Raw genomic sequence first — 16,430 nt, 5'->3', positions numbered from 1 at the left:
TTTGAGATTAAATCATTTTACATAATGTGATAATATAACCTTGATATTTTTAATATTGACAAAAGTCATGACAAAGATTGAATTTAAACTTTGATGCTCCTAATGATCTCATAATTAGATCATAAGGCTTAAGGCTGGATATCACAGACAGGGTCACATTTATCAGATCCCATATTACAGCATACTTTGTATTATTCAATGACCTAATATCCTTTATAATAGGACAAAAGACGCTTACAGTGGAAGCACGTCCACAGTAAAATACAACACAATATCTAGTTAAAGAGAATGACCTAGTGACGTGGCAGTGAAGTAGAGACAAACGCCTGTCTTGCTTTCTAAAACTCCCATAGCTGCCCAAAGCGAGAAAGTTGCTCCCATTTCAAAAAACGCTCCCAATTCTGCTTTGAGCCCAAACCACAAGCTTAAAAAGTGCTTCAAGAGTATCTTTGGAAGTCTCCCTTACACACCTTAAAAAAACGAAACGATCAAAATTGGGAAGTTTAAAATTCAAATAATTCCTCCAAACAATTCGATCCAGACAGCAGCTGCTGTGACCAATAGGTTTATGTAGAGGGGCAAATAAAAGAAGACTCAATATCTTCCCTTGACGTTCTTCCTCTCGACGGAAGACCGGCGCATTAAACTGAATACTTAACTTTATGGAAGAAAAACAAGCGAGGAAGTGCAGGGAAGCTCAGATGAGTGAGATGCGGATGGGGATGTTGGGAGATTCTGTTCTCTGTGGGGAATGATGACTGACAAGATGCTCTACCACCGTGTGTTTAGACATGTGCTTCATAAGATACGTCTCCTAAAGACATCAGACAGCGTTATTGTAATACATGTCTCTAACATGATAAAAGCAGAGATGTTGGTTACTCACTGAGGTGTAGGCCCGGCCGCACATGCTGCAGCAGTAAGCTTTAGCATTTTTCACAGCGTGTGCTGACAGATGGATCTGTAAGGAGGCGGAGTCTGTGTAGGCCCGGTAGCAGTTGGGGCATTTGTATGGCTTGTCTTTGTTATGTTGCCTCTGGTGAGACTAAACAGAGAAAAGAACGAGGAGGAAAGCTTAAACACGCTGGCTTCGATACAATGAGGTATAAATGAGACAAAGTCCCTTCCACACATACAGTCTTTAGTGGTAATTTAATAGTAAATTGCAGTTAACAGGTCACGTGTGAACAGAACCTCATCAGTGCTGCCAATTTACCAGTAAGAGAGGTTGTAAGTTTACCAGTAATGTACCAGTAAGTGCTATGTGTGAACAAAAAATAGAGTTTTTATTATTATTATAAATATGTTTATAAAAGAAAGGTGAAGATAATAACGCAACAGTGAATACAAGCAGTATTTAATCGATACAAAATTATATAAAAACACCAAAAAGTGTGCATACATTTAGAATTTTATTAGCCTTTTTGTTACTAGATAAAGATAATAATTTAGTGTAAATTAAAACATCTTCTTGAAAGAGAGAACAAAAAATAGAGATTTTTTTTTTTTGTTTTACAAAAAATAGAGATTACCGGCGGCATTTCGAATGGACGACGTCACACCGCGTTTACAGCTTTGGGCCAATCAAAACGTTTTAATACAGATGACGCGTTACCCCGCAATGTTTACGGACGTTCCCCACACACACGCTGCCTAAAAGTCGAGCACACCTGAAGTTAGCATCTACATTTCTTCACCAAAGTTGTTTAAAACAGCTTACCCTCTTTTTGCCGACGTCCTCGGCACACCCTCAGTGAAGTCTAATGTCACGTGCGAAAGCAGGATCTGTTTGACGTCGCCTAACGCAATGTTGTTGGTCACGAGCAACCTCGCGACCGTCAGCGTTTGCCACAGATGTGAAAACAACTAAATACCGACCGTGGACATGAAGTCATAACCCGCCATTGTTTACAAATACGACACTGAGCTCACCGGCCGCGCGATACAGGTAACTTCCGCTTTCTCTCCGAGTTTAATGGTATTTTGATACTGATGTGTGAATAATGTCTTACTGGTCAAAAAGACGGAACGTCTCTGTGTGTGTGAACAGCACATTTTTGTACTTACTAGTAAATTAATTCTGGTAAATTCATGGAAATTTACCGAAATTACTGCGTGAAAGAGGCTAATATTAAATACAGTCAATATTTCTCACCTGCAGGTTTGAAAGTTGTGTGAATGCCTTTTCACATCCAGGTTGGGCACATTTATAAGGTCTGTCACCAGTATGAATCCTTAAAAAATAGATATATTTAATACAAATCTAAAATAGTTCTGTAAAATACACCTGTGTACTGTGTGTTTACCTGGTGTGCTGTTGAAGGTGTGATAACTGACGGAAGGAGTTCTCACAATAGGAGCAGTGGTAAGGCTTAATGCCCAAGTGAATGCGTAAGTGCTGTGCGAGGTACGAGGCGTTGGCGAAGGATTTGGAACAGTGAGGGCACTTGTGAGGTTTGGCCTCCGTGTGGGACTTGGAATGAATTTGCATCTCTGACTTGTTGAAGAAAGTGAGCGGACACACTTTACACCTAATTGACACATAAACATAAAAACACTAACTTCGTGCACAAACAATGATGACTACAGTTTTATTTTGTTTTATATTAAGTGTAATGGGTTCAAACCTGTACGTTTTTCCCTCTTTAGCGATTGTAACCGCTTGGTCAGGGCCTGAAGCCAGAAGTGGGTAGGGCAACACAAGTAGGGGACCTGTGTTCTCCGCTTTAATCTTCTTGCGACCTCGTGGCGCTTTAATCTGAGGTCCCAGCATCCCAATCAGACCTCCGCTTTTGACGTGCTCAATGCCGGGACCACTGGCCAGGCCTGAAATGGTGTTTAAGGACGGTGCTCCTCCCAAACGGTTTTGACTGCTGGATGTCGGGGTGGTGGGGGTTATGGCTTCAGAAGTGTTGTGGCTCTCGGTACGGGACGACAACGTGAGGCCTGTTTTAGTAAATTTGAGAAGTTTAATATTGTTTTTCTATTGTGCACACATTTGGGTTAGCATATGTTTGCCTTTTACCTGAGCGATGGTTTACGCGGGTGACTTGATCCACCACTGCTTGTCGCATATGCCAATCTTCCCATAATCCTTTTGCCTTTACTGTCGACTTGTCATCAATGTTCAACTCTACATGTATAAATCAGTGATGTCACTACAGTCAGTAATATGTGAAAACCCAGCTAAAGTCATTTTTTTGTGATTACTGATTTCAACAAATTATCCTACATAAAGAACATTCTGTGAAAATGTAACCTTGATATCTTTATTAATAATGACTGAGTAAGGTCACGTCAGAGATTATAATCAAACTTTTATGATCCTAATCTCATCATTAGATTAAAACTTTAGTCTGGAAATCACAGACAGGGTCACATTTGTATACTGTACACTATATGAGTACCTGAAATGGCGCTTGATGCTGGGCGGGCGTGCAGGGCGATATCAGGTTGGGAGGAGTTGTGGGCCTGAAGAGCAGACACCTGCTGGAGTTTGGGGATTGACATCACATGTTGCCCACCATCTGAAGATGATGTGGATACCAGCAGTGTCTGCTGTGAGGGGACAGTGGTGGGTGGCAAATGCGGAGGTCTTATTTTTTCTGCCATCAGTTGCTCTTTGATCTTGTCGATAAGAACCAGGTTATCCAGCTGTAAAAGTCATTCGTTGTGTCTTAATGGGGTCAAGACCATCGTTGACATACACAGTATGAGACAGTAAACCAAGCAGAAGATTGGGGGAAATTTTGAAAGTTTCGATTGTTCACTTTGGTAGACCACATTGGTTTGAGCAAACGTGCCTATGAACAAGCTTTCTATAATGCTTTTGTGATGAGGACAAGCATCTAAAAGATTTAATAAATCCAGGGTTCCCACACTTTAGTTAACTTTAAATTCAAGGACCTTTCAAGAACTTTCCAAGTCCAATACTCTCAAATTCAAGGACTTAATGGGGGACACATTTCAAGTGAGGGGCAAGGTTACATTGTGTTATCTTTTAAGATACATTGTTACAGTTCCCTTTCGCAGGAACAAGCGCTGAGTCACTGCGGTGACACTTTGGGGACGCCTCCAGGGGTAAGTGCGTCTTAATGTGTATATCATCAAATTTAATCAATGGTGAGGTTTAACGACAAAGACAGGGTGACGCTTGAGCCAGGAAGTATATCGCTATCTGAAATATTGCCAAAGATGGCGTTACAGGGACGCAGGAAGTATGGCAAGGGAGACGCAGCATCTCGGCACTTCTCGGGGAACAACAGTTACATACGTAACCCGAGACGTTTTCATGTGTCAAACACAACTATGCAAAAATGCATTTTGGTATGAATCAACGTTTGCATACAGAAGATATAAGCATTTAAGGTGAAAAGTTTAGCACGTGTGCTTAAAAAGTCTATAATTTTTATGATATTATCTTACACTACACAGGGAATAATATGGATTTTTTTCCAGAAAACTTCTTGCATAAAATAGATTGAAGCACTTTTAATGGCCTGTATCCATGTATGTGTATATATATATATATTTAAAAAACTTCCCAGGGAATTTTTTCCCCCAGATTCACAAACTTTCAAGGATTTCAACAAAACATGGGAGTACGAAATTCAATGTTTTATTATGCAATCACTAATATAAATTTACAACACAACATTTTTCATTTTGCAAGAAAAGCGACTTATAGTGTTCGTGCCACTAGGTAATCATTACAATTATGTATTTCCCCACTGAAAAAATATTATTGGAAAAAACTTTTTTAAACAGAATACTCACTTGACCAGGCATGGAGGGAGGGGGTGGCCAGAAATATGGATTATTAAATCGAGGCTCCGCCATCCTTCTAATAAAAACATAGAACACAAGAACAAACTAGTACTATAGTAAACTGTAGTAACATTCCAGGATCCTATAGCACTTTTAATCCTTAACATTGTAAATATTAAAGTAAACTGCTGTAGTTACTAGTTTATATGGATGCACCGATAGGATTTTTTTGGACCGATACCAATATTAAACACTTGTATACAATACTATACAGTTGGTCTATTAGCTAGTTTATTTCTGCATCAAATTATTTTTACTCAACATGGATTGGATCTAATTAACATTCAACTGACCAACATAATAAGAGAGGCACAAATTAAGCTAAAACAAATATAATAAGACAGCATGACAACCTTCAAAGGTGCTTATTCAGCATTTCTTTTATTAACAACATTAACTCATTTTTTTCCATATAATGGATTTTTTTATGCAGTAAATTAATAAACAATCGGTATCGGCCTTTCTCGTGCTATTGCCGATATGCCGATGGTTTCAAATTCATAAAAAAATCGGCCGATAAATATCGCCGGCCGATACATCGGTGCATCACTACTAGTTTATAAATTCACTATAATACTGTCAATACAGAATACTATAATATACAATAACAAAGTGTAGCAATTACCATAATACACAACAATATACTACAGTTTACTACGGTAAATACTAAAGTATGCTATGATATTTATTTATACCGTTTATCAATTCACTACAGTTTATACTACAATAAATTATAATGGACATTATCATGATTCATGAAGCTTTTCTATTCAATTTTACAAAAAGATACTATAATATAAACTAACAAAGTGTAGTGATTACTATAATATACTACAGTATCCTACTGAAAAAAAAAACAGCTAAAACCAGCTTATGGTAGCTGGTTTAAGCTGGTTCTCACAGCCTTGCAAAGGTGGCGGTATAGTTTTTCTTCCAGCCAGACCAGCTAAATCCAGCTTGACCAGCTTAAAAAGTGACCAAAACACAACTAGACCAGCTTGATACACCAGCTAAAACCAGGTTTGGAGACCATCTAAAACCAGCTCACAAGCTTATGCTGGTTTTAGCTGTTTATTTCAGTAGGTAAAGTATTTCTTCATGTGCGAAGGGTCAAGTAGCACAACATGTAGTATCTAGCAACTTTATATCTACAGTATACTTTACAATTTGTAAATGAATCTACTTAAAACTTTTAATGCCTGGACCTAAATGTTTGCTATACAGAGGTTTAGGTTTTGAATGAAATAAATGTTAATTAAAATGTTAATTATGTAAAAAAAATCATTTTAGTTTTGCATCTTCTAAATGGTAGTAATGCTAAATAGTGAGGATTGTAATACAATATCCATACATATTCATGTAATACAAATATAAAACTAAAATCACAAATATTACAATTTTTTGTCTAGATGACAAACAGTTTTTTAAATGTGTTTAATTGGGTTGCCAGGTTCATGCTGCTTAAATAAAAAAATTTTGACATCATCACAGATGTTGCCATGACAGTCTGAATTACAGTGCATATCGATTAAAAGTGAAAGTAAACCCATAAAAAAAGTTATTTGGGATTTTCTTTAAATAATGTTAAATGCTTTCTTTGTCATTTTTGACACTTTCTTTGGGAGTGATGTGTGGTGGTTGGCTAGTGCAAATGTAAAAATGTTGCACTTAATGGTTAACTTTATCTTACCATGGTAAACATAAGAATGATAATAAACGATCGACAGGTGATATAAATTAAAAATAATAAGTCAAACTCAAACTTACAAGTTGGGTTATATATCTAAATTTAGTAGTTATTGTGTTATTGCAATTTATACGATGTTATTGAGAGTTATACATTAAATGCACAGCACCAAACGAAGTGACACAATTTTGGCATTTTTAAAAACTTAAACATCTCTGTTGTATCAGTTAATACTAAAGTAAAATACTGAAAACAGCAGTGACAACGAAACTATATATCCTTTCTCTGTCTTGTATCTGCTCAGAGGGACACCAATAACGATTCCTGCAGTTTTACAAAAAATCATTTCAGACAAAAGAAAAAAACAAAAATGGCAGCCTGTTATATTTTCATAAGGAAGGGCGCCATATTCTGCAGACCCCCAAAATTCACACTCGGTCCGGTTTTATATCAGATAGTAACCGATCGATAAACGACACGTTTGTGGTTGTCTGTGTACGTGTTTGTTTATGAAGAATAGCGCCTTTGAATTGCCCGGCCCCCCTTAAAAAAACACGACACTTCCTTCAGTCATGCCGTGCAAAATGTCACACATTTGGTGGTGTGCGCGACTGTTTCATTTTACAACACCTAATAATACTGACTCCGTTATAACAGCGCTATGACAAATGTACACGTAAACTCTTAAGAGATGCACGTACAGTACAATAGCAGTACTCATAAAGGTTATTTTCGCTTTCTGCAACCTGTGGTAGATCAAAGGCGATAAATCGCCGCCCCTTAGACAGTTATCTGTTGTACGGTGCAAGAAATGTACACGATGACTGAGTCCGGGCAAAATGAAAAACATGTCATAAAGTCACAAACCTTCAATAACGATTGCAGTGTGTTTTTCGTTGCAGGAGATGCTTTAATAGAGCAGAAATGAATCTGATGTTCTCTATGCGCCTCCACACGGCACAGCTTCCGGGTCAGACTGTTCACTTCTGGGTACTCTACGCCAAAATCTCGCTATTTTGGCAAAGAGATCTGAGGCGTGCAGTTTTGTAGCCCTTTTGTGTTAGGAAGATACGGGATGCAGTGCTTTTAGATTGTCTTAACTGGTCGGTTATCTGCATTTTTGCATAAATATGCATAAACTTTCTAAAGTTTTACATTGCATTACAATCACAGAAATTCACATGCAGTTAATTTGTGGCTTTTCTTCAAGCAGTCTTTAAACATTCTCTTGTAATAATAATATGTTATAAAGACATTTTAAATGCCATTGCAAAGAATTAAGGTGTATTTTACTATGTAGCCTACTTAATGTAGCCATTGTGTACATGCAAGTTGTTACACTATTTCCATTAAAAGAATCAGCATGTAACTACACTTTTGACCCTGTCCCTAAACCCACCCCAAAACTTAAATTCACATGTATAAAATGCTTTTTTTAAAGGGGACATATCCTTTTTCCATGTTTAAATGTTGTAATTGGTACTTGTATCAACATAGAAACTGTGAAAGAACAAGCCAGTAACTTAGTTTTGGTAAACCATTCTCTGCAAGCATTTGAAAAAATAGTTAATTGAAATTTGGCTCCCCTTGTGATGTCAGATGGGGATAATACCGCCTCTTAATCTGCACTATCCAACCATGGCACTGCCATTCAGTGCAGAGATCAGCTCATTTGCATTTTAAAGACACACCCCAAAATGGCACATTTTGCTCACACCTACAAAGTGGCAAATTTAACATGATATAATAAATAATCAATATGGTATTTTGATCTAAAACATCACATACGTAGGCTACTCTGGGGACACCAAAGATTTATTTGTCTTATGAAATGTACTTAATAGTTAATGAGTGTAGTGCAAGATTTTGTTATCTATCATTTAAATTAATTTCTTACAGTGGTGAAAAATAGCAAGGGCTTATACTAAAAATGACTGTAGTAACTATGGTAGACCCATGTTTAGTGTTGATAGAAACCAGGGTTACAGTGTTATTGATTTAGGAACTGTACATATTGGAGTCTCATGCCATTATTGTGCCATTGCCTTATAAAAATGATTTCTGTAACTTAAATGTTAGGGTTGCTCTGGATAAATTTAGAATTAATAATATCTATACAGTACATATATATCTAGCAGACTAAAATCACACCACTGACAGACAGTTATAGCTGACAAGCAACTCTGTATGGTCTTGTGGCCAATAGGAATCCATAGGTTTTGCTTTGCTACAGCAGAAATATATCATTCCAGTGGAGATTTTGGCAATGTTCATTCGAAACAATATATCTGTGTTCCTCAACCAGGAATCCAGGGTCCACTAAGGGGATCAATATTATTTAAAAATTACACAAAACAAGCATTCAAATACTGTAAGCTAAAGAAAACTAGAAGGAGAATCTAGATTTAGTTTGGTCATTTTTTATTACAAATATCTTTCTAGTTAGACAGAATATTTTATTAAAATAAAAGTTAGTGAGGGTCTTCAAATATTGTAGACAATGGTGGACCTTGAACTCAAGGAGGTTGAGATCCACTGTAATATTAAATAAGGGAAAAAAATGTTTGTTCTCCACTGGATGTCACTGTTTCAATATTTGTGGTGTTTCAAGTGTCCTTTTTAGTCATTATGTTGTCATACTGTTACTATACTGTATGTATTCAAAGGTAGTCAAAGAATTACAGCTAAATAAAACAGTAACATATACACACTTTATTTTATTAACTATATGACAGACTGTATAAATTAAATCTGTACGCAGCCATGTTGAGGTTGGTGTGACGTGTTTTCCTGTTTCTCACATTTCCTTTTATCTTTCACTTAAAGCTTTATAGTTTGGTTGCTTGGCTTCCTGTCTAAACAGATGCTGTGTGAGAGTAAGATGAGTCCCACAGATGTTGACATGTAGCATGTAGTTGATATATTTCATTTCTTTGATCAGAGTCTATAATTTCAAATGCTCTTATTTTATCATTATCACTATTAATTCTTAAGCTGAAACTGAAGCACTATTTGACCATGACTGTGTCCACCTTGTGTTTTCATTTGGTGAGTACCCTACTTTTTTAACAGCTTTGTTGATGTTACCACTGCTGATATTGTGCTATAATAATTCCTGTTTTTCAGGTTTTGGTTAATATATTTATTTATTTACTATCTTTTATACTTTGTAAGTCATGAATGTATGCGAATGCATAGAAAGACCATAGCTGAACAACACACATTTGAAATCTAAGGCACAAATTGACACAAAAGTTGCCTTAACACATTAGATTAATTCTTATACCTATGTCATAATGCGTGATCTTCTGTTTCTTTGAACAATAAAGCATATATTATAGTAACCTAATATATTACAGATACAATGAATGTTTTTGTTATATTATTCAGTTTGTGTGAAATCATCATCAGTTGAAATTGAATTAATGCGTTCACATCAAACTCCACTATTAAACATTTTAAGAAGGACACATATTTGGTAATGTTATTGGATTGTATCCATCGATCGGGGTATTTTATAGATTAACACGAAGATTGCCATCAGATTAAACGCAGGCTTAAATTCAAAATAGCATAGATCAATTCTAAAGCATAAATACATTATTGGAACTCAGATCTGGGCTCAAAACATTTTTAAGAAAATTGTTTTTTAATTTGAATAAAATCTACACTTATCTGTCACCAAGAAATTATCTTGTTTATTTGTTTTGGACTATGTTATCCTAGTAGTTGGAAATATTTTTCTGGATTGTGTTATGGGTATTTTAATCTTGCTGTTGTTTTATATTTGGATGATATATTTTTTGTACAGCAGTTTTCATACTATTTTATGAAAACACTGTTTGTATAAATGATCCTTTACAAATGACATAGTTAATGTGTTCTATGCCTTGTTTGGTTGTACTGTAGTTGATTGTTTGAAGACTTAATGCTTGATTTTTGCAAGTTTTTCCTTGTCTTTGTTTACCTGCATCTTGTAATTTCAGTAAAATTGTTTGATGTCTTGTTAGAATTGCTAGGTGAGTTCACATATCCGTTTGAAGAGCTTCTAAAAACTGATTCACATTAATCCAACAAACACCAATACTAACAAACTTGTTGATTCTGAATTAAAATGATGGTCCGATCATTGTGTGAATTATACTTTACACAATCAAAACAAAAAGGTTTAGATTGAAATAATCTTAAGGCAGTGTATTAAAATATTATTTTTGACAACAGAACAGTTTTAATTTTTAAATTAAAGTCAGATTTTACTAACATCAATTAAAAAACTGATAGAAAAGCTTACATTTAAAAAGAAACATAATCAGTTTGTAATGTAGGTTTGTAAAGGGATAGTTTATAACATTTCTGTCATCATTTACTCACCCTTAAGCTGTTACAGACAAAAAATACATTTCTTTGTTCTGCTGAACACAAACTTCACTTCCATAGTATTAGTTTTTTCTACTACGAAAGTCAATGGTGATCCTGTTTTCTTTTTAATTATAAATATTTAGGAGAGCAAAGAAATATATTCAGGTCTGTAACAACTTTGAATTTTTTTGGGTGAACTATCCCTTTAAATGCTTGAATGAAAAATATGTGTCATTGTCGCGTGTTATAAACACAATGAAGTGAAAGCCATAGGTCTAAGGGCATTTTGTTTCAATTATGAAACAGTGCCTCTAAAACTGCATGTTTTGGGGTCATGTTTTTGTTGTTTAATTTGATTGCCACTAAGCTTGTTATGTTTGTATTGCAGATATTTATTTTATTTGTCTCCCAATGCCAAAGTGAAACGTGTTCACCAGGTCAGTTTTCAAGAGCTCAAATATAATAGTAATGAAGCTACTGTAAAACACACATAAAAGATGGATCTCCACTTAAGTGGCACACATTATACATCTGTTAAGACATAATTGACATAACTTGTAATGTTTTATTTGCAAAATTTAAAAAAACTGCTTGTTAAAAACATTTTCTACAGGATTTTACCCAAAAGGACAGAACTGTTTGCCATGTAAGGATGGTACTTATCTGGCCTATAATAATGCCCGTAGTCATTGCCTGGATTGCAAATACTGTGATATTGCCGGTAGGTTAAACATATACTGTAACACCCAGTCAATGCCTGAGAAATGTTTGATTTTAAATGTTTAAATGGGTGTGCTGATTTTACAGCTGGTGAAGTAGAGGTCAAACCTTGTACAACAACACAGAACAGAGAGTGCGGATGTAAACCTGAGTTTTACAGATCTGATGTGTTTTGCAAACCCTGTAAAATCTGCAATAACTGTGCAGAATGTAAGTATTTTTAAACATTTTCATTGTGTCAGTAGCACTTATGAGAAGTCACTGGTTCAAGCCCTGGATGGGTCAGGAGGAGTCCTTTCTGTCTAGAGTTATTATGTTCTCACTGTGTTAGCATGGGTTTACTCCGGGTACTCTTTAATTGACAAGTTTATAAGTGGTGTCACTGATTTGGGAAAAAACACAAAATGACCAATTTTCAATATAAAAATTTCTTGTGGACTGGATTTTTTTACAGTCTTGGGCATGTCAAAGATTAGTAAAAACATTGGCTTGATGCATTTTTTGTTCTCTCTCTCTCTCTCTCTCTCTCTCTCTCTCTCTCTCTCTCTCTCTCTCTCTCTCTCTCTCTCTCTCTCTCTCTCTAATATGCTGTTATGCTCCATATAACTCAATATGCAAATCAGAAATTAAGTTCTGTTTTTCGCACAGGCCTACTAAAAGGTTAATGGTGCCACATGGTGATCAACAGTAAAAATGACAAATTTTACCTCTTTGCAAAAAGAAAGACCATCATCAATCAAGAATTCATGATAATGAGGTGTCATGACTCTGCAAGCAATTTTTTTTTATAATGGAAGTCAATGTGGTAAGGGAGAAACAATGAAATTTGATGCTGCAAAAAAAACAAAAATTGCATCAAAGCCAATTTTTTTGCTAATCTTTGACATGCCCAAAAAAAGTGAAAAAATCCAGTCCACAGTCACTTTTTATATTGAAAATCATTAAATGTGTTTTTCCTACCAAATCAGTGACATCACTTCTGAACTTGGCAATAAAAGTGTTAAAATCATGGAATTTTTGTAAACATCTGGTAGTTTTGAAAAAAAAAAGAAAAAGATATTAATCTGTTACATTTTTAAAGCCGTTTAATTTAGTGGCCTTTTTTGGCCACTAACAACACAAAAGGGTAGTGAATTTGAACAATACAAAAGGGTTAATGTGCTGAGCAGAACTGTTTGTGGAGATGAAGTTGTGACTGCATCTTTTTCTTTCATCATTCAGGTACAAACTGTGAAAAGAAATGCAACCCACAAAACAGATTTACAACCACAATGCCAATTTGTGCAGAAGGCGAATTTCTGGATGTAAATGTCAGAAAATGTCGAAAATGTTCAAAGTATGTGCTTCCACAATTCAAACATTTCTGAACGCTACTGATATATACATGAGATAAACATAAAATGTGTTTATTGGTAAATAATGCAATTTGAACGATTTTGATTATTCAAGCCGTTGAGCATGTAGGTCATCGGGTTGTGGTTTTCCTGTGCATAAGCATCAGAATTTCCTGCATTTCTGTTAAACATAACATTAACACAAGGTATTAGCTATAGATTAAATGCTGTGTCCCCAGCACATCTACACTGTAAAAATTTGGTTGCCTTCATTCAATGAATCCTTTCATTCAACTTATAAATAGTAACATAATAACTTTTTTTGGAGTCAACTAATATTCTAAATTTAAATGAATTTTAAGGCAACCAAGTAACTTACTTTTTTTAAGTAAAACCAACAAATGTCTTTTTACAGTGTAGGGGCGGTTCACATTTCAGGTCTAAAACCGAGTGGAAAACGGGACCGTGCCGCTTTCCTCTTTCTTTTCAATGCATTTTCAACGTTGCTTTCTGAACAGTTGACATATTTTAACTATTTGAGCAAGCTTGTGGCATGACTACATTCAAAATAACGTTTTTGTGCTTGCAAAGACGCAAAATGTGAACCGCCCCCAAGCACGGCATTTGCTGTTTTATAGTAAAGCTTGTTAAAATTTCTAGATGGTAAAACACGAGTTGTTATTTCATTTAGTAAAACTGTGCAGATGTTTCTTCACCGAAATAATCAATCAATCGATCAAAACGTCATTATATACATTTTCCATGGCTTGATGTTTCAGATCTGACTGCAACATGGAGGCATGTAAATCCTTTTGTGACAAACAAGGTAACACAATTATAACATTATAAATGATTCTGGCACACACATATGCTTAAACAGAAATTTTATTTAAATACACTAATCACATGATTAAAATATCTACTTGAGTGTTTTTTGACATTGTGTTTTTCTACAGATTTGAAACCTCATTATGAGTCACTCTTGTTGTTGTCTTTGACAATCATGATTATATTGGGAGGTCTTTTGTGTCTTCTTCTCATATGGTTCTACAAAAAGAGAAGGCATTGCTTGCGAGCAAAAAACTGGCTGCAACATCCAAACATTCAGATTAAACCAGGTACAACACACGTGCCTATTTTAATGAAATAAAGCATGTGTTTTGTTTGTAATAGGGGATTGATTCATCAAAAATATCAGTGCTTTAGTAGTGTTTGTTGTTGGGGGTGATTCTCTGGTGTTATGAGATTTCCTAAACTGATATAATCTGGAAATTTTGTATGAGGTCATTTTTGTTATTAGCTATGCAGTGAATTTTTTTTGCCCTCTTTGTTTCAGATCAACCTAATGATTTGTTCATCGTTCCTTCAACAACGGTTTGTAATATTTTTCTTAATAAAACTTTATGTTAGACCTATACATTTTGAAGCAGTGTTTAAAAATCACTTGTTTGTACTTGAAGGTGAGAAATAACTTGGCTTGCAATGAAACCACCATCAAACCTCGCTCGGGTGCTCCAGTCACCGGCTGTCCACGCAACATCATTAGTGGAGATTGGCAGAGCATCATGACCCCCTTGATTCCCAAAGGCGACCCAAAATGTAAAATTTTTGTCACCTCTGAGTCTTATCCATTTGTCACATACAGTAAGCGGATGTGAAAACGTGTGCTAAGCCAAAATTCTACGTGATCAAAGTCAAAAGACTTCTGAGAATTGTTAAATCAGATAAACAGTGGGCTTTATCTTCTGATCATTTTCACACTTGGTTTACGCCCTGATGATATAAGCTCACAGCTTTACGTTTAAAGGTCAGCCTTTAAGAAACAAATAACACTGATAATTTTCAGAATACTGAAAATAAATTTTTTTGATTTTGGTATAGGCTCTCATGAAATACCATTTGAACTGTTCATTTGCTCCTAAGGAGTCATCGTTATATTTCCAGTGTGATGTTTTCATATTAGTAATGTAGCGGGTTATCACATTGTATTAGCACTTTTTTCGTGTGATAAATAAGTGGGAGGGAATTGACATTAGCCCTGACAGTGTGGGGTAGTTGTTGAAATGTTTCATAACCTTTCAGACACTATTCTATAGTCGTTACACCATATATCCTTATCTAAAGATCAGATCTGTATGTTTTTCCCCAGTGATTCAGATTCTACAGAAAGAGTTGTGGCCAGCACCGGTGCTCTACACTATCATAAGAGAGATTCCCGTGCAACGTTGGAAGGAGTTTTTACGACTGCTCTCCATGACAGATGATCAGATGGAACGAATTGAACTGGAGGCAGGCCCATCCTATCTAGAAAAGCAATACATGATGCTTCGTCTGTGGAGCCAAAGCGGCGAGGCAAAGCTGGAGAACATCTACTCAACGTTACACTACATGAACCTGTCAGGCTGTGCCCAGGAACTGCAAGAAAAGCTAGAGCAACTCCAAAACGTGAACGCTCCCTCATCATGACAGCATCTTCGCATGTGTGAGAGTTGCAATCGAATTTTGCAACAGTGGACAGTGTGTTGCAGACTTTTGTATTATTGACAGGTTAATGTCATTATAATAATTGAACAAATCTAAATTATTTAGCGCTGTTGTTATGGTATTATTCTTCAGTTGTTTGTATTATTTGTATTTTAAGTTCTTTGTGTGCCACAGTAAGTAATCACAGTACTGTAAAAATTTGAATAGTTTTAAGGGGACACATCATGAATTTAAGTGCTATAATTGGGTCCCCAGTGCTTCTATCAAACTAGAACATGTGACAAAGATCATTTGGGTCATTGAAATTTGCCCCCCTTGTGATGTCAGAAGGGGATAACACTGCCCCTTACTCTGCACTATCCAACCACGGCACTGCCATTTAGTGCAGAGATCAACTCATTTGCATTTAAAAGGGCACACCCAAAAATGGCACATTTTAGCTCACACATACGCACAACCGGCGCAGCGTCATAGAATGTCTCTGAACAGGTTCACACCTAGTTTTTGTGGAAAACAAACTAGACTTCCCATTGACTTCCATACAAAATAGCAGAACAAAGCAACGTTCGTACACACCCGGCATGCGTAAATAAGTTAAGAAATCACACTGTTCCGCTATTTTGTATGGAAGTCTATGGGAAGTCTAGTTTGTTTTCCCCCAAAAAGGGGTGGTGACGAAATTTACAGTCAAATTCTTCGATGTGGCGGTAGTCTGTATACAATGGGGCAATTTTAACATGTTATAATAAATTATCTATATGGCATTTTGAGCTAAAACTTCACATACGTACTCCGGGGACACCAAAGATTTGTTTGACATCTTAAAATCTACCTTTTAAAGGTAATGAACAGTTTAGAGTTTAAGACTTTAAACAAAAGTGTAAACATAATTTTATGTATCGACTACTATAGACTGGTTTTTCAGGATAAACACTGGTGCTTATATTTCATGCTAGAAGTTCTCAGTTATATGGAATATGGCCATAAATATGAATAAGTTTATGTATTATTACAGTGTA

General features: G+C 35.8%; 2 protein-coding genes across 3 annotated transcripts; one reads left to right on the top strand and one right to left on the bottom strand.

Annotated features, from left to right (window-relative positions):
* Window positions 1-504: 504 nt before the first annotated feature.
* znf362b (zinc finger protein 362b) lies at window positions 505-7,504 on the bottom strand. The gene is made up of 9 exons (XM_065285959.1): window positions 7,382-7,504; window positions 4,777-4,843; window positions 3,408-3,654; window positions 3,026-3,133; window positions 2,628-2,946; window positions 2,307-2,531; window positions 2,156-2,234; window positions 887-1,045; window positions 505-814 (listed from the first exon to the last, which is right to left on the bottom strand). Exons 2-9 carry the CDS (start codon window positions 4,837-4,839, stop codon window positions 698-700), a joined length of 1,317 nt encoding a protein of 438 aa, XP_065142031.1. The 5' UTR covers window positions 4,840-4,843; window positions 7,382-7,504; the 3' UTR covers window positions 505-697.
* A 1,881-nt stretch (window positions 7,505-9,385) lies between these two features.
* Window positions 9,386-16,430, top strand: LOC135775595 (tumor necrosis factor receptor superfamily member 25). 2 transcript variants are annotated; one of them, XM_065285957.2, is made up of 10 exons: window positions 9,386-9,562; window positions 11,262-11,310; window positions 11,487-11,594; window positions 11,681-11,803; window positions 12,815-12,929; window positions 13,707-13,753; window positions 13,884-14,045; window positions 14,264-14,301; window positions 14,388-14,526; window positions 15,077-16,429. In XM_065285957.2, exons 1-10 carry the CDS (start codon window positions 9,533-9,535, stop codon window positions 15,391-15,393), a joined length of 1,128 nt encoding a protein of 375 aa, XP_065142029.1. In that variant the 5' UTR covers window positions 9,386-9,532; the 3' UTR covers window positions 15,394-16,429. The 2 variants fall into 2 exon arrangements, with proteins under 2 accessions (XP_065142029.1, XP_065142028.1); XM_065285956.2 differs by lacking the exon at window positions 9,386-9,562 and having other exon boundaries at window positions 11,013-11,310; window positions 15,077-16,430.

Source organism: Paramisgurnus dabryanus, chromosome 21, assembly GCF_030506205.2.
Source record: "Paramisgurnus dabryanus chromosome 21, PD_genome_1.1, whole genome shotgun sequence".
Lineage (NCBI taxonomy): Eukaryota > Metazoa > Chordata > Actinopteri > Cypriniformes > Cobitidae > Paramisgurnus > Paramisgurnus dabryanus.
Note: the sequence above shows the minus strand (reverse complement) of the source record. Positions and strands in the feature narration are given on the sequence as shown.